The 19,881-nt window shown below is 36.4% G+C and overlaps 1 protein-coding gene across 4 annotated transcripts in view; it reads left to right on the top strand.

Moving 5' to 3' along the window:
- Positions 1–19,881, top strand: part of tmod2 (tropomodulin 2) — a 63,470-nt gene that overhangs the window by 42,304 nt on the left and 1,285 nt on the right. Inside the window, exons 7-10 of one of the 4 annotated variants that reach the window (XR_012393650.1) lie at positions 2,921–3,028; positions 4,626–4,769; positions 8,297–8,441; positions 14,239–14,678. Coding sequence is in view for 2 of the 4 variants with exons in the window: in XM_068214761.2 (XP_068070862.2) it covers positions 2,921–3,028; positions 4,626–4,769; positions 8,297–8,441; positions 11,318–11,379 (459 nt within the window). In the remaining 2 variants the exon portion in view is untranslated. 4 annotated transcript variants of the gene reach the window in all.

The raw sequence follows: 19,881 nt of genomic DNA on the forward strand, positions 1-19,881 counted from the left end.
TCCTGCAATATGACTATTGCAGGTACACACTAGGATTCTCAAACGATTTAAAACAAAAAAAACCTGAAAAATCACATGTACAGAAGTATTCACAACCTTTGCTCAATACTTTATTGATGCAACTTTGGCAGCGATTACAACTTCAAGTCTTTTTGAATATGATGCCACAAGCTTGGCACACCTGTCTTTAGGAATTTTTGCCCATTCCTCTTTGCAGTACCTCTCAAGCTCTATTAAGTTGCATGGGAAGGGACAGTGTACAGCCATTTTCAGATCTCTCCAGAGAAGTTCAATAGGATTTAGGTCTGGGGTCTGGCTGGGCCACTCAAGGACATTCACAGAGTTGTTGTGAAGCCACTCCATTGATATTTTGGAAGGTGAACCGTCGCCCCAGTTTGAGGTCAAGAGCCATCTGAAGTAGGTTTTCATTCAGGATGTATTTCATTCATTGCTGCGTTCATCTTTCCCTCTATCCTGACTAGTCTTCCAGTTCCTGCGGCTGGAAAAACATCCCCACAGCATGATGCTGCCACCCTCATGCTTCATTGTAAGAATGGTATTTGCCTGGTCATGAGCAGGGCCTGTTTTTCTCTGAACGTAACGCCTGGCATTCACTCAAAAGAGTTCAATCATCTCATCAGACCAGAGAATTCTTTTTCTTACAGTCTGAGAGTCCTTCAGATGCCTTTTGACAAATTCCAGGCGGGGACTGGCTTCCGTCAGGCCACTCTACCATACAGGCCTGATTGGTGGATTGCTGCACAGATGGTTGTCCTTCTGTAAGGTTCTCCTTTATCCACAGAAGAACACTGGAGCTCAGACAGAGTGACCATCAAGTTATTGATCACCTCCCTGGCTAAGGCCCTTCTCCCCCGATCACTCAGCTAAGCTTAGATGGCCGGCCAACTCTAGGAAGAGTCCTTGCGGTTCCAAACATCTTCCACTTATTGATGATGGAGGCCACTGTACTCATTGAAACTTTCAGAGCTGCAGAATTTTTTTCTGTAACCTTCCCCAGCTTTATGTTTGAGACAGAGGTCTACAGACAATTTCTTTGTCTTCATGCTTGGTTTGTGCTTTGACATGCACTGTCAACCGTGGGACCTTATATAGACAGGTGTATACCTTTCCACATCATGTCCAATAAACTGAATTTACCATAGGTGAACTCCAGTTAAGCCGCTGAAACATCTCACAAATGTACCTGACCTCAATTTAGAGCTTCACTGGAAAAGGCTGTGAATACTTATGTACATTTTTCAGGTTTTATATTTTTAAAAAAGTTGAAACAATTGCAAAAAAAATTTTTTTCACATTGTCATTATGGGGTATTGTGTGTAGAATTGTGAGGAAATTAATTAATTGAATCAATTTTGGAATAAAGGCCTGTGCACACCAGGACGTTTTTTGCTTGTGTTTTCTGTTGACGTTTAACGTCTCGTGACTAAATAAAGGGAGCCAATGTGATCGTGCACACCAATGCGCAAAACGGCAGGCGTAAAAGCATCATTTTTAAAGAAACCCCTCATGTTCGGTTTTTGTTTTGACATGCCGTGTCAAAACCATCTTCGCCAATCAGATTGGAACTTTTGTTCACGTGCACGTAGTTGCTGAAGTTGCAGTAAATAGCACTTGAAGGCACTCAAGGGCAAAACTGTCAGTGCGAGTTCACATTGAAGATGGCGATATGAATGTAGAGCTGCTTATAGCACTGGTGAACAATAATTATTTCTTCATCGCTAGAGCTGGAGCTACTACTTGAACCATCCTGTCAGGGTTCTGCCACTCTGGTCTTGTAAATTCTTGTTTTAGTGGCAGAGCTCTGACACTACCCATGTCTGGTCCTGTTTCTGTCTCTGTGTGCGCGCGCGCCGTCGTGGGTGTACGCGGAGTGTGTGCGCTGCCGCTTGATGTGCTAGTGTTTGTGTTTGTTCTGTCAGCATCGCGCTGCTTTATTCTCGGCGCCTCCGTCTAGTTGGTTTCAGTTGGTTGGCGCTGAGATGAAGCATGCGCGTTGCTTATGTGTGAGCGCACGGTAATGTGTTTATCTATCGTGTGCTCGTGTCTTGCGTCTCTTGTCAAAGCACGTGGCTCGGTGTTTACATTGTGGTCACGTGCTTTTGTCGTGTGCTTCAGTGTTGTGTTTGTTGTCATGAACATGCAGTTAATGAGTTCTCTTATTGGCTGCATGTTCTTGTCCTGTTATGTGAGCGCATGGCTTGTGTTGTCTCTCTGTGTCATGCGCTCTCCCGTCTATTGTCTTGTCCCACCCTCCTTGTTAACCCATTATTAGTTAATTGTGTTCACCTGTTTGTGTGTTAATTTTCTACAGTTTATAAGCCCCTCACATTTGCTGTCCTGTGCCAGTTCGTCATCACATTTCGTCGTTTGAAGTTTAGTCCTGTTGTGTTTCCAGTCCTCATTCTTGCCAGTCTGCCCAGTCCTGTTTGTATGTGAATGTATTTGTTTTGTTAACGTTTTCCCCCCGGGGTAGTTTATTTTGCATTTTATTTTATTTTTATTATTTAATAAATTCCCACTTTTCCTGCACTTGAGTCCTCGCTCCTTTCCCCTCACCAACCCTGACACATCCATGCTTGTTCGAATGTGTCAACTTTCTGTCTTCTTCTGTGTTATGAGCGGGTGTCAGAAGCTTATAGTTGTGTAGCACCATCTAACGTCAAGGAGTTATTTTGCATACTCTTCTGCTCGATACCCAAAAATGGCTTGGGTTTGAATTCAGGGTTTGGGTTTGAAAAAAGTGAAGCGCTATGAATACTTTTTGGATGCACTGTATTGTTAAGCCCTAGAATGAAAGCTCCTTTTTTAAACTGGCAAAATAGAGTATTTTTTACATGTCATGGTTTAATCATGCACAACAAATCTGTTTTTTAATGTTTCCCCTTCTCTTGTCTTCCAGAACATTCCAATCCCGACCCTGAAGGAGCTTGCGAAAGCCATGGAGAGGAACACTCATGTGAAGAAGTTCAGTCTGGCTGCCACCAGGAGCAATGACCCTGTTGCTGTGGTGAGGACATAATTCACTGCAGATGATCGTGTTCTGGGTTGAAGCTGGACATATGGTGCTTTTTGGGGTCTGCTTCTAGATTTGTGCTCTATAGAATAGAAAGATAGAAAGAAAAGAAGCGCGTTGTTTGAATAATGCAATTATAAAGTTGATTGTTTTGATCATTTCATGTAAAGTACTTTATATTGAGGGTGCCTGCTGGGGAGGATTTTCAGCACGGCACAAGCTTTTTACACAAAAGTAAAGTAGCTTTGTGGGGATATAGGGCTGCAACAAACAAATATATTAATGATAGATTAATATAATTGTTATTAAAACACTGCATATTTAGTCGCATTCCTCATTAGTAGATTAAAATACAGTTTAATATACACTCACCTGCCACTTTAATAGGTACACCTTACTAGTAAAGGGTTGGACCCCCTTTTGCTTTCAGAACTGCCTTAATCCTTTGTAGCATGGATTCAACAAGATACTGTAATTATTCCTCAGAGATTGTGGTCCATATTGATATGATAGCATCTCGCAGTTGCTGCAGATGTCCATGATGCGAATCTCCCGTTCCACCACATCTCAAAGGTGCTCTATTGGATTGAGATCTGGTTACTGTGGAGGCCATTTGAGTGTAGTGAACTTGCTTTCATGATCAAGAAACTAGTCTGAGATGATTCACGCTTTATCACATGGCGAGTTATCCTGCTGGAAGTAGCCATCAGAAGATGCGTACACTGTGTTAAGCAACAATAATCAGGTAGGCTGTGGTGTTGACAGGATGTTTAATTGGTACTAATGGGCCCAAAGTGTGGCAAGAAAATATCATTTACATTATTACACCACCATCGCCAACAATTGATACAAGGCAGGATGGATCCATGCTTTCATGTTGTTGATGCCAAATTCTGACCCTACCATCCAAATGTCTCAGCAGAAATCCAATCTTCTATTGTCTAATTTTAGTGAGACTGTGCGAATTGTAGGCTTAGTTTTCTGTTCTTAGCTGACAGGTGTGGCACCAAGTGTTGAGTTGCTGCCGTGTTATTGGCTGATTAGAAATTTGCATTAACAAGCAGTTGGACAGGTGTACCTAATAAAGTGGCCGGTGAGTGTATCTGAGGATCATATTTTACTAGAACGAGACTGCTGCAGAAATGGAGATTTAAAATAACAAAATAAGTTTTATATTTATTTATACATAGTTTTCTATTGTGATATTCAGAGATTTTAATTATGTGGGACACAGCGTGCATCTGCTTGTATTGCTCCTGAGTCATTTCTAATTAATTCAAGAGTAATGTAGTTTCATTCTTGCGTCATCGTGAAATAAGGTTTAATTAAAATTTTGGAGACTTGTAAAAACTTAACACATGTGGTGTCCAAGGTTATTCATAAAAGGTCATGTATGCATTTTAAATATTTTAAAAAAGCTTTCAAAAAGACTTTATATCAGGTTCCTGCAGAATCCCTGATCACAAATATGTTTGTCTTTTTTATCATTATTGTTTACATACAATGTTGGCTAATTTTAGCACTATAAACATTCATATAGTACATCTCAATGCCATGTAAAGCTTTGTTTGTTTCTTTGTGTTCGTTGCAGGCGTTCTCAGACATGCTGCGAGAAAATAAGACGCTAAGGAGTTTGAATTTGGAGTCTAATTTCATCACCGGTGCAGGAGTTCAGGCTCTTGTAGAAGCTCTTCGAGACAACGACACGCTTTCAGAGATCAAGATCGACAACCAGGTAAGGTCACAAGCACATACTGACTGTCACAAACTGTTAATGGTCGTTTTTGATTTATGGGTGTTTTCGATTGATTTTATCTTGCATGACATGAAACTGTGAGACATCAGTATCTTCTCAGACAACATTTGCTGTTGAAAAGTGTACCAACATGGCTCTTATTTCTATTTTTAGTTCTTTGAAACCATGAAATGTCCGGATTGGTAATAGAATTGCGGTAAAAATAAAGAAAGAATTGATGATTAGTCAAATTATTTTTATTATAATTATTAATGTTTAATGGATTATCAAAATAATTAATTGTTGCAGCCCTGTTTTTTTTTTTAAGTCTGATTTACCGTATTTGTTTGTAAGTAACCAGTATTTGTGAACTAAAACGAAAGATTTAAGTTATATTTTAAGGTGCATTTTACTATTTTTCTATTCTTTTTATTTTATTTACGCAGAACATTAAAATGTTTCAAATTTGAGCATTTTTAAGCTTATTAATAATATTTAGTAAATATCTTAAATCTTAAGGAAGCCAATTTTTACGATATAGTTAGAGGCTTTCACACCTAGACTTTTGTTTCGGAACCTGGTTTGTTTCCCTATTTAGTGCATATGTGAATCCAACAAGCGCGCTCGGATCCACGACAAGGCAATCGGTCTGAGATCACCTGAATGAGGTGGTTTTGGTTTAAATGAAACGAACTCTGAAACGCTTCGATTGTCGTGCAATGCGATCTTCTGAACTAACGAACCAGGCCATATCACAGTGTATTATGGATATGTAACAGGCATATGTGGCTATATGAATCAGAGTTATGAGTAGGATGGGATGTCATTCGTTCATTGAGATGAGAGTTTACTCGCATGTGACTTGTTTTAGCTATTTTGGTCCGTTTAGAAACTTTGGCATGTGAAAGCGAACCGCACCATGAGCTAAGTGCAACATTGTAACAGTTCTATTCTCTGTTTCAAAACAATCGATCTACAGGTGTAACCTTAAATTTGGGGATGGAAATGCAGAAGTTATAATGCAGCAATATGTGGTTCATAAAGTTTTTACATTTTATGCAAAAACATACTACATGTTAACAAATCAGTATTTAATAATCAGAAAATACACTGCAATTAGAAGATAGATTTCACAATAATCACTATATAATAAGTAGGTTATAAAGTATCACATTGTTTTATGGCGTTTATATTACAGATTGTTATAAATAAGAGCCTTTTTTAAAATATAATTTTCTAAAAGAGAATGTGTGTTCAATTAGGGGTGTGAACCTACACTGGTCTCACGGTTCGGTAACAATTAATATGCCATCGATTCGGTTCAATTCAATATCTTGGTGTCTCACGGTTTATTGCTGATGCTTTCCTGATGTTGTAAAAAAAATAAATGAGTGAAAAGAAGAGAGAACCCAGTCCAGGAGACTCGAAACAAGCACAATTCCTTTATTGAGACGTGTTGGTTAATCTGCAGTCATATAGCGTCTTTAAGATGTCCATGTGTCTGCAAGAGCCTACTAGAGGTCCGCAGTCTGCAAGTTCTTTCACAAGTCTCTCACAAGTCTCACACAAGTCTGAATTAAGACAAAGATTTCATGTCTATTTTGTGTTCTTAGGAGGAGGGGATATGGCTAAACAAAGCATGCAAATTAAGAGTTGTGGTCGGCAGGGTAAACTGCTCTTTCAGGCCTTGATCTCATCATGTTCTGGAGACAGAAACCACCTGACCAGTTGATCGAAAAGAGAAAACAATAGACACCCCATGCTGTGAAACTGACAATTTGCATTACTTTGGCTTAGCCTGTAGTCAGCAAGGCAAAGGTTAAATGACCCTCCTAGCTGGCATGTCAATGAAATGATATAATTAAAAACCCAAGAATATAACTTTTCAGTTATACGTAGATTATTGTCCATTTGGAATTAGATGATAGAAATGTATATTTCCACACTGATATAATTAGATTTTTTCTTCACAACATAATTTTTAAAAATTAAAATCTATAAATATATTAACATTTATATACTATTTGTAATACAATTTTGTCCGTTAACACAATCAGTAAGATATAAGAACTCTATCTTTACTTTTACCTGCTCAGAGAAAACTCTTTTAGAATGTTTTAAATAAAACTCCAAGACAGCATGATTATAGCAAATAAAGTAGTGTAAATATTATCCTGCTTGCTTTTTGAGCACTGTCAAGCGAGTTTTTACACCCCTATGATTGGTAATTGTCTTCACCCGCTCAACAGTAAGGGCTGCGATTGGCTTTAGAAATGAAAGCGCTGTTCACCGATGAGTCACACGGAAAGAACAGCTGCGGATTCAGTCTATATGTGCATAATGGACGGTTATGACAGGTAATTCATAATAGATGCAGTGGAGAAACTAGCACCACAGGCACGCTCATGTCTAGATCAGCCGAGAGGAGAGGAAAAGTTACCTCACGAACATGCCAACGGGTCAAATGTCAAGTGAAAGAGAGGCAAAGATGGAGTTTTACAGCATTTCTCCTTAGTTGTGAAATAGCGGCTCGTGCTGTATACCTTCTTCAGTGTCAATGAAAGACTGTCCAGCAAACTCACAAGCAGTGAATCATGCACAATTATCTGCTTTTTAATAAGCAGTAGAAACATTTTACTTACTCGCCCTCACCTCCTTTGCCTTAGTATTTTCCCACGACATCACTCGTAGGAGATAAATAACGTCAGTAGGTAATAACCGGTTATGATCTATAACTTGTAGCGGTATTTGGCTAATAAAGTGGGTTGGGCGCCAGGGGTTAAAAAAAACCCACTACAGTTTCTTAAATAATTCAATTAAATGAAAATTTAAGCTTCAACAGATGCATGGTTTAATAAAAACCAAATCAATATTCAATTGTCAAACAGATCAATATAATAATAAGGAAGAAAACAAAAAGAACAAGCTTTAACTTCAACATATTGTAAGTAAATCCGTAAATCCATAAACCAAACAAACTTAAATTTACAGGCCCAGGCACAATACCTGTTAATTACCTTTTACAAAAAAAAAAAAACAATCAACGGGTGATACATCAACCAACCATAAAGATATAAATCAAATAAACCACTTCTAAATATACAACAGTCAATATTAATCTAATTCAAATCCCACAAACATAATAATATTTCAAGTTCAAATCAATCACTCTTTCATGAACTTATAACTCATGAACCGATATCGAATTGTTCGCATCTGCATTGCGTGGCACAGAGGAAACGATTAATTTTGACACCCCTATGTTCAATAGTTTTAGGACAACAAAAAGGGTTTTGATCCACTTCAAATGTTGACTTCTGTCAACACTACTAATCAGCACCTAATGATTGAATTATGTTCCATCTATAATTCATCTTAAATCTAGGTTTGTGCTAAAATGTGTTCAAAGCACAGTTTTTTTTAGACACAAGAAAGTAAATGCAGGCATCACTCACTGTGAAATGTCTGCGAGTTGGCTTATGTAAGCATGTCTAACAGATTCCCCTTTGTGTGATGTTTGCTCACAGCGGCAGCAGCTCGGTACGTCGGCTGAGATGGAGATTGCGAAGATGCTGGAACAGAATACAAGCATCGTGAAGTTTGGGTACCACTTCACCCAGCAGGGTCCCAGATCCCGCGCCGCTGCCGCAATCACAAAAAACAACGACCTGGGTGAGAACATAACCTAATGCACATATACTGGGATTGAAGGCTTTGAATCCTGATTGGTCATTTGCCGATTTATAAACAGTGTTGCTTTTTTAAAACAAAAATTCTTTGCTCCACATAATAAATATGATTGCACCATGGTAGATCCTTAAAGGGATAGTTCATCTGTTATCCATCTGTCATGCCAAACATTTTTGAGTTTCTGTTGAACTGAGATTTTGAGAAATTGTGTAAACCAGCAGCCTTCGACTTCCATTGTATATTTTGATTCTTCTATTGATGTCAATGGGTTTCGAGCATTCTTCAGAATATCTTGCTTTGTGTTTAACAGAAGAAATAAGTTTATAAAAGTTTGTAATCACTTGTGTGTGGGAAAAAAAAGTAATTTTTGTTGAACTATCTCTTTAGAGCAGTGGTGTCTAAACTCGGTTCTGGAGAGACAGTGTTCTCCTGAGTTTAGCTCTAACTTGCTTCAACACACCTGCCAGGAAGTTTCTAGTTAATATAGCATATCTAGTAAGAGCTTGATTAACTGGCTCTGGTGGGTTTGATTAGGGTTGAAGATAAACTCTCCAGGACACTGGCCCTCCAGGACCAAGTTTTGACACCCCTGCTTTAGGCGGGCCGACTGCATACCAGAAGGTTTAAAATTAGAGCATGTTGTTTATATCAATATGAGTCAATATGTTTTTGGATATCTGATGCACCATAGAGCGCCACTCGTAGCCTTTTTTTTAGTTAATTTACATTATATTAAATCAGGGTTTACATGCATATTAACGTCACCCTAGGAAGATTGTGTATTGGCATCTTTTAGCAAAAGATTTGCCTTTCTATATACAGTTGAAACCAGACGGTTACTTACGCTGTATAAAAAGGCATATAATCATTTTTATGGTGTTTATATTACAGATGGTTATACTAAATAGCCTTTTTAATAGCTAGTAAAAGAATTCACATTAAAAATATAATGCTAAAAGGCAGATGTTAATGTGACTAAATTTTTTCTCTTTTAGGTAAGTTCTGCTTAATAGAAGAATAATGAGAGAGAGATTTTTTTAAACATTATCTTGAAAGTCAAGTTTACATACAATAAGATTATTATGCTCTGAAAAAGCTCAGATGATGTTGTCGAGGTTTTGGAAGTTTCTGATTGGCTAATTGACAATATTTGAGTTAATTGGAGGCACAACCGTAGAATAATATTAAAGGAAAACCTCAAACACACTGCTACCTTGTGTGACAATCAGGGTAAATCAACAAGATAGAATCAACAAAAAAGCCAGAATACAATTTGTTAAATTACATGGGGAAAAAGACAAATTTTTGGAGACATGTCCTGTGGTCTGATGGAACTAAGATTGACCTGTTTGGTCATAATGACCAGTGTTACATTTGAGGACAAAGGGGAAAGCTTACAAGCCTAGGAACACCATGCCAACTGTGAAGTATGGGGGCGGCAGCATCATGTTGTGGGGCTGTTTTGCTGCAGGAGGCACTGGTCCACTTCACAGCATAGATGGCATCATGAAGAAAGAACATTATGTAAAAATACTGAAGCAACATCTTAAGACATCAGCCAGGAAATTAAAATTTGGCCACAAATGGGTCTTCTGAACAGACCATGACCCTAAGCATACTGCCAAATTAGTTAAAATGTGCTTTAAGGACAACTGAGTGAATGTTTTGGAGTGGCTATCACAAAGCCCTGATGTCAATCCTATAGAAAATTTGTGGGCAGTTGAAAAGGCTTGTGCGAGCAATCTGACTCGGTTGCACCAATTCTGTCAGGAGGAATGGGCCAAAATTCCTTCAAACTATTGTGAGAAGCTTGTGGAAGGATACCCAAAACATTTGACCAAAGTTATACAGTTTAAAAACAAAGCAAAAAAAAAATACCAAGAGGAAAAAATAATCTCTTATTATTCTGGCATTTAGCAAAAGTCAATCATTTAGGTAATCCTAACAGAACTAAAATAGTAAACGTTTAGTATGGTTTAACATCAGACATTTAAAAAAACTGTATCTAATAATTTGAGCTCAGGAATTGCCGCTCTTATTTAACAACAAATAAAAGTGTACTGTGAAATAGGAAACATCACATAACCCTCGAAAAATTTAACTACATTTCTTGACAATGCGTAGCACAAGCTCTGTGATTGGTCGTCTTGGTAGTGTTTATGCTTCTGAGGGGTCAGGTCTGCAGGTCTGAAACAAGTGTGGGTGCCGCTGAGAGCCACGGAAGAGGTGTGAGCCCGTTGGCGCGAGTGATTTACATGTGTCGAGTCCCATGGAGGAGCTCCAGATGGAGACTTTTGTTTCGTATCTACTTTATGATTAAAGTTGTTCCACATCCACCGGTTCCCACCTCTGAATGATACAGTTTAAACTACACAATCTGTTACACAGTCCAAGATTATCGCATCTGGCACCATTGAAACTGATATTTGGGATTGGCATGAGTGACCAAAGGTTTGGCTATTGCAGCCCAGCCATGTAAATTGACCCTGTGAACCTTTTTGGTGGAAACAGAAGAGTTGAGGTGCACATTTAATTCTGCAGCGAGTTGGTTTTATGTTTTTCGGATACAATCTAGATCAGCACCTCGACATCCCTTTCAGACAGCTTCCTCTTGTGTACACAGTTACTCTTGTTGGATGGGTTGAAAAAATGTGTTGTTTGGTATCTAGTTTAGACAGAAAAACATATCTGTCGGTTCTTCTAATCAAAATATGGCAAGTATTCATCTCTGTGAATATATCAGTAAACCACTACTTATTTCAAAACAGGTTTCCTGAGGAAAAAATGGACTAAATGTAGAATGTTTTTATTTTTTTGTCTGCCTGACTTTCTCTTCATTTCTGTTTCTTTGGATGAAGTCTGGATCTGTCTCCTAACGTTACCATACACGCACAGTGTTTGTGAAACATGTGTAAGATGATGTCATGCATCAAGCTCTCTTTAGGTATAACGGGTGAGCGCATGAGTTTGATCATTAACCTCTGGCATGAATGCTAACAGCACAGATTGTAGGATGATGTGTGCAGTGTTTTTAGTGTTTGTTTGACTCACCTGTACATAGGACACTTTATAACGAGTGTGATAAGTTATCTGATCCTCACCGGTATGAATTCAGGCTTTATATAGACATGTACAGGTCTGCACAAAACATTAGCATGCTGCAGCTCAAAGCAGAAGCCTTTTATAGGTGTGTTTTATTGTATGTTTTTTTGATAGTCTGATCTCCTTTGCTTCCTATTATGGCAAAGAGCTGCCCATTGATAATCTTATAAATTTGCTTAATGTTTGCAGACTTTGTGATCAGAATTTCACAAATGTAATTTATGTCATATAACTGAGTAATTTGGATTGGTTTTAAGTCACTTAAAAGCATTATCTATGTAAAGCAATGCATGAGCTTAGTTTAAATGAAATACAGACATACGGTGGGGGAAAGAAGTATTTAACACTTCACCATTTTTCTAAGAAAACATATTTCTAAAGGTGCTGCCGACTTAAAAAATCAAAGAAATTCATATATGCAAAGAAAACAATATTAATTAGTTTACAAATTAGTTTGTGTAAAAAAATTAAATGACACAAGAAAAAATTATTGAACACACGAAGATAGGGAGGTATACAAAGGCAGTGAAAGCCCAGACAGCTGCTGAAATCTCTTAGTAGTTCTTCAGCAACTTTCTGTCCTTCGTCATTGTAAATGAATATTAGCTGATTTAGTCCAACATCTACATTAGCAGCATGATAAAGATAATTCCAGAGTGGATATTTCAGCAAGACAATGATCCAAAAACACAGCAAAGAAAACTCTCAAATACTTTCAGAGAAAGAAAATCAAGCTGTAGAATGGCCCAGCCAATCACCTGACTTGAATCCAATAAAAAATATCAAATAAAGCTCAGATTTGATAGACGAGAACCATCAAGATTTTTACACTCTGTTGAAGTCTTTGAAAAACTCACACCTGAGCAATGCATTTGACTTAAATAAAAAATTAAATAAGTTTCAGTAGTTCAATACTTTCTCCTCGTGTCATTTCATTGTTATTACACACAGCATTTTTTTCAGATTTTGTTTTTCTTTTGTTATATTTTTATGTCTGTATTGTTTGAGTTTTTACCAAAATCTGTTCTAATTCTAGGTCAACAGCTCCTTTAGAATATTTTTATTTAAAAAAACATGACGTGTTGGGATACTTTTCCCCCACTACAACCATGTTGTCATGTGACCTAAAGCGTCTCTTATGTTACTTCACTGCCAATACCTCTCATGTGGCCTCATGGCATAGTAACATGTTCATTTGATGTGTTATGAATGTTTTTAACATACTTTCCTCTTTTTTTCGCCTGCTATTGAATCTTATTTAGAAAAGAATGCCTTTTTATTGTCACTGTACACATATACATTGTACAATATATATGTGTGCGATGAGATTAAGTACATCTCACTGCTCAGTGCAAACATGTAAATATATTCTTTATAGGTGGACATAGATTTTTTTTTTTTTTAACTAAATTAATCTTTGAATTTATCTAGATTAAAATGGCTCATTTGAATCCTGCCGAAGGCATTCAGAATATGTGTGCTACCCAAATAATAAGTCTTTGAGAGCGGATTACTCAAGCCAGGTGGCGCATTAGACTAGGGGCTCATCTCCTGTTTCCAAAATGCAACACAAACTGCTTGAGAAACTGCTCTACTATTATAATTGGTGATGAAAAATAATTGTTCAATAATATGTACTTGTGTTTACTAACTGTTTATTCAGTTAAACATGAGTTTTGAACTGTAGGCCTACAAAAGCTTGAAACAGCAATATTTTATTTATTTATTTTCTTTTTGATCACCCTTATCCGACTAAAGTCATAACAGAGCTAAACAGAAATAGAATTAAGACATGTGAAGTATGCATATATTAGTGACATTATTGACATAATTATATTATATTATATTATTGAAGTAAACACTGCACTCAAACTATTACTGTCATGTTGGACTTTCCGCCATGTTTTCCAATAAGATCCACACATGCGGCTGTCGGTCAAGGAACGCACACACACACACACACACACACACACACACACACACATCGCGAAATGTGAACGTTTTTTCTTTCCATTCGGCGTGCGTTATTAAATTCCATAACACTCTCACCAGTCCTTACTCCTTATTTGCGTCTGTTACCCCAGTTTGTCACAGGGGCATGAATGAAATGTTCATGAGTTAAAGTGAAACTGCCGAACTGCAGTTAAAGTCAGGCATCCTGCTGATTTGATTCAGAAGGGCACTTTTTTTTTTATTTATTTTTTTTTGTCAGACGGCTCACCGTCAGTTATACATCAATAATGAACATTATTGACCAGGCCACAGTTATAAAAAGGTTGGGGACCACTGCTGTAGATGATAAATAGGAGTGCAAAATAGGGAATAAAGCAATTCTGAGGTTGAACGATAGATATATAACAAGATATATTTAAATGAAATATGCATTGAGAAGCAGAGATTGTAAAAGAAAACTAATACCGTATCTACAGCAGATTCATATAGCTCTCCACAATGGTGATTAGATTCCTCGTATCACTGTATGTGCTGTTTTGATAACTGTGTGTAGCTTTGTAACAGGATAACGTACTGACTAACACACCCTTGATTTCTAAAGCCACTTAAAATGAGCAGATCCCATTATAAGTTCTGGTGGTTCACAGCATGGCGTGTTGAGACACAAACAAACACTGTGTTTGCATGTATCCGATTACTAACACGTCTCTGTTTTGTGTTTCAGTGCGACGGAGGCGAGTCGAGAGGGATGTTTAAAGCATATTCCACTCTCGCTTTCTCTCTCTCGGCTGATCAGACTCTTGTGCCAAACCCTCTGAGGGAGACGCTTCACCTGAAGAAGGGACACAACTGGATACTTTGCCTCCCTAATGTTAATACTCTTATCCTTTTTTTTTTGGTTATGTATTATCATTGATGTTATAATTGCTGTTTGTTTTAATAGCTGCTACTCTTGTGCAGCTCTTTTTGTTGTTGTTGTTTGGTTCATGTCTGCTCTATTCTTTGTAAAAGTTCTTTGAAACGAAACAGAAGACGGTTAATCACTCGCACACAAGTTCAGTGGTGATTTCTTCATGGACAGGCTGGATTTAAACCTGCGCTCATATTCACGCCGAACAAATCTAGACTCAACTGGACTGGATCTGCTGTGTTCCCCCGTTAAATGTGAGCTAAATCTAGATTTTCTTCGATGCAGGGTTTGGAGCAGTGGTTTGAACATACTTTCTTTAAAGGGATGGGTCAACAAAACATGAAAATAGTCATTTACTCATCGATTTCTTTCAGAAATGAAGATATAACGAAGAATGTTTGAACTTTTGATCTCCATGGTATATTTAGTTCATACTGTGGATGTCAATGGCTACCTTTTCCAATGTTTTCCAGAATATCTTCCCTTATGTTCAACAGAAGAAAGAAATTGATCAAAGTTTGTGAGGATTTTTTTTGGGTGAACTATCCCTTTAATGAAAGTCATCTGTACTTTAGCTGTTAACTTTAGCATGCACTGTGTGTGGATGTCACTTGGCTGCTGGGTTGCTGAAAAACTGAGCTTCCACACCACATCACACGTTCTTCTACATGTTCTCCCATTGAGAATCTTCCTATTGTAAACTTGTTTCCCCAATTACACCATATATAGCGTGTTTGAGGAATCAAAAGGCTAATTTAAGGACCGGTGGCCCATTTTCATCTAATTTAATTTGCTGATGGAACCACTAAATTAGTACTGATCACAACTCTGGGTACATTTGCCCTGTATAAATGTTTTAAAGGGACATTTCACCCCCAATTCTGTCATCATTTGTTATTTTTGTTTTCTTTCATTCAGCGAAAATCACTTTAATTCAATATACAACAATTCACAATTTCGAAAAGACAATATTTAGAAATGTTTTTTTTTTTTTTTGAAACATCATAAACTTATTTAACAAGCAACATTTTTAAAAATATGTCGTTTGTGTTCTGCAGAAAAAAGAAATCTCTTGATTTTTAACAACGAAATTTTCTTTTTTTTTTGAGGTGTCAAGATGCAAATTGATTCAGCTTATACACTGAAAAAAAGATTGATTGAATTTGCTTATTTTTTTAAGGGAAGCGATTGCAAACTATTTATTTGGGCTGAATTTAAACAAATTAAATTTAGTAATGGATCAAAATATACAGTGGAAGCCAATGGCTGCTGGTTTACAAAATTTTTTAATCTAAGTTCAACAGAAACTCAAAAATATGTGGTACAAACAAAAGATAACAAATAGAATTTTCAAACATTTGTTTGTTTTAATTCAGCCAATATAAATCGTTTGCAACCACTTACCTTGAGTAATTGAGTAAATCCAACGAATCACCATTTTTAGTGTACTGTGCTAACACCAGTGCCCTCGTTTTTATCTAATGCCATTGAATGGAAAGGGGCAAACTTGTATTTGATTAGGACTAATGTCCACTTTGGGAGTTTGTAAGCTCGCATACATCTTCACAACTGTAAATGGACTTGATGTCTCAAAAACTCTGAGCTTCTGCATCACATCACACGTTCTTCTACATGTTCTCCCATTGAGATGCTTCCTATTGTAAACTCGTTTCCCCAATTACACCATATATAGCGTGTTTGAGGAATCAAAAGGCTAATTTAAGGACCGGTGGCCCATTTTCATCTAATTTAATTTGCTGATGGAACCACTAAATTAGTACTGATCACAACTCTGGGTACATTTGCCCTGTATAAATGTTTTAAAGGGACATTTCACCCCCAATTCTGTCATCATTTGTCATTTTTATTTCTTTCATTCAGCGAAAATCACTTTAATTCAATATACTACAATTCACAATTTCGAAAAGACAATATTTAGAAATGTTTTTTTTTTTTTGAAACATAGTAAACTTATTTAACAAGCAACATTTTTAAAAATATATCGTTTGTGTTCTGCAGAAAAAAGAAATCTATTGATTTTTAACAACGAAATTTTCTTTTTTGAGGTGTCAAGATGCAAATTGATTTAGCTTATACACTGAAAAAAAGATTGATTGAATTTGCTTATTTTTTTAAAGGAAGCGATTGCAAACTATTTATTTGGGCTGAATTTAAACAAATTAAATTTAGTAATGGATTAAAATATACAGTGGAAGCCAATGGCTGCTGGTTTACAAAATTTTTCAATCTAAGTTCAACAGAAACTCAAAAATGTGTGGTACAAACGAAAGATAACAAATGACAGAATTTTCAAACATTTGTTTAAATTCAGCTCATATAAATCGTTTGCAACCACTTACCTTGAGTAATTGAGTAAATCCAACGAATCACCATTTTTAGTGTACTGTGCTAACACCAGTGCCCTCGTTGTTATCTAATGCCATTGTATGGAAAGGGGCAAACTTGTATTTGATTAGCACTAATGTCCACTTTGGGAGTTTGTAAGCTCGCTTGCGTCTTTACAACTGTAAACTTGATGTCTCAAAAACTCTGAGCTTCCGCATCACATCACACGTTCTTCTACATGTTCTCCCTTTGAGATGCCTCCTATAGTCCATTCTTTTACCCATTCACACCAGATATCGTGTGTCTGAGGAATAGCCGTGCTAATTTAAGGACCGGTGGCCCATTTTCTTCTAATTTAATTTGATGATGGAACTACCGAATGAGTACTAATCACAAATTTGCCCTCTATAAATGTTTCAAAGGGACATTTCACCCCCAATTCTGTTACCATTTATTATTTTTACTTTCTTTCATTTAGCGAAAATCACTTTAATTCAATATGCTCAAATCCACACGATTCCAAATGTATGAAAAGACGATATTTGGAAACGTGTTTTGTTTTTTTTAAATGTCAGCATCCTAAACTTTAACAATTAACATTTCAAATATATATATATTGTTTATGTTCTGCAGAAAAAAGAAATCTATTGATTTTTAACAACATAAGTGTAGGTGATAACGATTTTTTGCGGTGTCGACATGCTTACTGATTGAGCTTATACACTCAAAAGAATTAATGGTTGGATTTGCTACATTTTTTTAAGGTAAGTGATTGCAAACAGTTTATATGGGCTGAATTTAAACAAATTAAATTTAGTAATGGATCAAAATATACAATAGAAGTCAATGGCTGCTGGTTTACAAAATTTCTCAAAATCTCAGTTAAACAGAAACTCAAAAATATGTGGTACAAACGAAGTGTAACAGATGACAGAATTTTCAAGCTTCATTTGTTTGTTTAAATTCAGTCTATATAAATCGTTTGCAACCACTTACCTTAAAGAAATCGAGTAAATCCAATGAATCATCTTTTTTCAGTGTACCCTACTAACACCAGCGCCCTCGTTTTTATCTAATGCCATTGGTCGGAGATGGACAAACTTGTATTTGATTAGCACTAATGTCCACTTTGGGAGTTTGTATGAAGCTTAAAAGGAAGCTCGCATGCGTCTTCACAACTGTAAACTTATATTTTAGGAGGTATTTTCCACCGAACAATGCACTAAGGCAATGGTCTCAAACTCAATTACTGGAGAGCCGCAGCTCTGCACCAAATTACACGTGCTTAATAGTCTCTAGTTGTCTTGAACACCTTGATTAGTTGGAGCAAAGTTGGTGTTTGATTAGGGTTGGTGTAAACATGTGCAGAGCTGCGGCCCTTCAGAAATTGAGTTTGAGACCTATGCACTAAGGGATATTTTCTTCTTTTTTTTCTGCACAGGAAGTAAGCATTTCTGTAATTTAGTTGTCTGTTATAGATTTAGATGAGAGTATATTTCCTGTAGATAAATCTGAAATGGCTTTTCTAATACAATGCCAAAGACTAACACCTAAATACTCTAAGTTTCAGGACTCCAGCTGAGGGCAGACAGCAAATAGAGGTTTGAATTTAGCTTGTTTTTGACTTTATTAAAAGAATAGGTCACTTTATACAGGTACATGACGGTTTTGCCATTTTACATCCTGATTTGTTTCAAATCTGTGAATCCAATTACTGTAATATTTTTATGGGTTTTTTTTTCCCCACAAAGAAACACTTCTCCTAAAAAAATGTTAACTCTGTCATAATTTGTTCACTCTTAGGTTATTCTAAACCTGTTTTTTTTGTGGTTGAATACAGTAGATGTTTTAAATAAAAAGGTTTTTAGTCCCTGCCAGCTATATGTTTTTAATCTTTCTTAAAGGAGTAGATTACCCAAAACTGGCAGTTCTGTCATCGCTTACTCACCCTTCACTTGTCACAAACCTGGTTGAGTTTCTGTCTTCTGTCAAACATACAAGAAGACCTTTTGATCAATCTTGAAATCCTGTTACCATTGACTTGCATAGTATTTGTTTCTCCTACTATGGAAAAGTCAATGGTTACAAGCTTTTTCCATACTTCAAACCATGTTATTTTGTGTTTAAAAGAAAAAAGGTAACTCATTAAGGTTTGCAACCACTGGAGGGTGAGTACATTTTTATTTTGGGGATCTATCACTTTAAGGGTTTTCACAGTACACCGACTGTCCCTTTTTGTCTGGACACTTGGTCAGTGTTAATTTTCAATTATTAAACACAGTTAATTGGCATTTATTAGATTGTAGAATGTATAAGAAGTGGCATATGTTAATCTGTTCTTTTAATATTCTTCTATAATATGAATTCTAATAATCCTTTTCACTTTAAAGATCAAAAATCATTGGTCCACCATCTTCTAATCACATTACAACTATAGTCGGTAGACCTTAGTATGGAATAAAATGGCTTGTAGAATTTATCCCAAATTGTCTTTGGTGATCAATGGTAAAACAAACTTAAAATGATTTTGGAACCAAATGAGGATGAGAAAAGTATTAAATGTTCATGTTAGTGTGGATTATTTTATTTCATGTAGGATAAAAAAAAAATCATTGGTTCGAAAATCTAAAATCGTTTGTCCACCATCTTCCAACCACAATACGACTATAGTCTGTAGATCTTAATATTAAAAATTGACTTGCAGAATTTATCCTAAATTCTCTTTCGGTGTTTAATGGTAAAATGACCTTAAAATGGTTTTGGAACCAAATGAGGATGAAAAAATGACTAAATGTTTATTTTAGGGTGGATTATTTGTTCATGTAGGATTGAAAAAAAATCATTGGTTCACAAAAATAATTGGTCCACCATCTTCTTATAACAACTTGACTACTCGGTAGACCTTAGTATGGGGGAAAAAACGGAATTTATCCCAAATTCTCTTTTGGTGTTCAATGGTAAAACAAACTAAAAATGATTTTGGAACCAAATGAGGATGAGAAAATAACTAAATGTTCATGTTAGGGTGAATTATTTATTTTATGTAGGTTTTAAAAATAAATCATTGGTTCAAAAATCTAAAATCTTTAGTCCACCATCTTCTAATTACAA

This window comes from Danio rerio, chromosome 18 (assembly GCF_049306965.1).
Source record: "Danio rerio strain Tuebingen ecotype United States chromosome 18, GRCz12tu, whole genome shotgun sequence".
NCBI classification, from domain to species: Eukaryota; Metazoa; Chordata; class Actinopteri; order Cypriniformes; family Danionidae; genus Danio; species Danio rerio.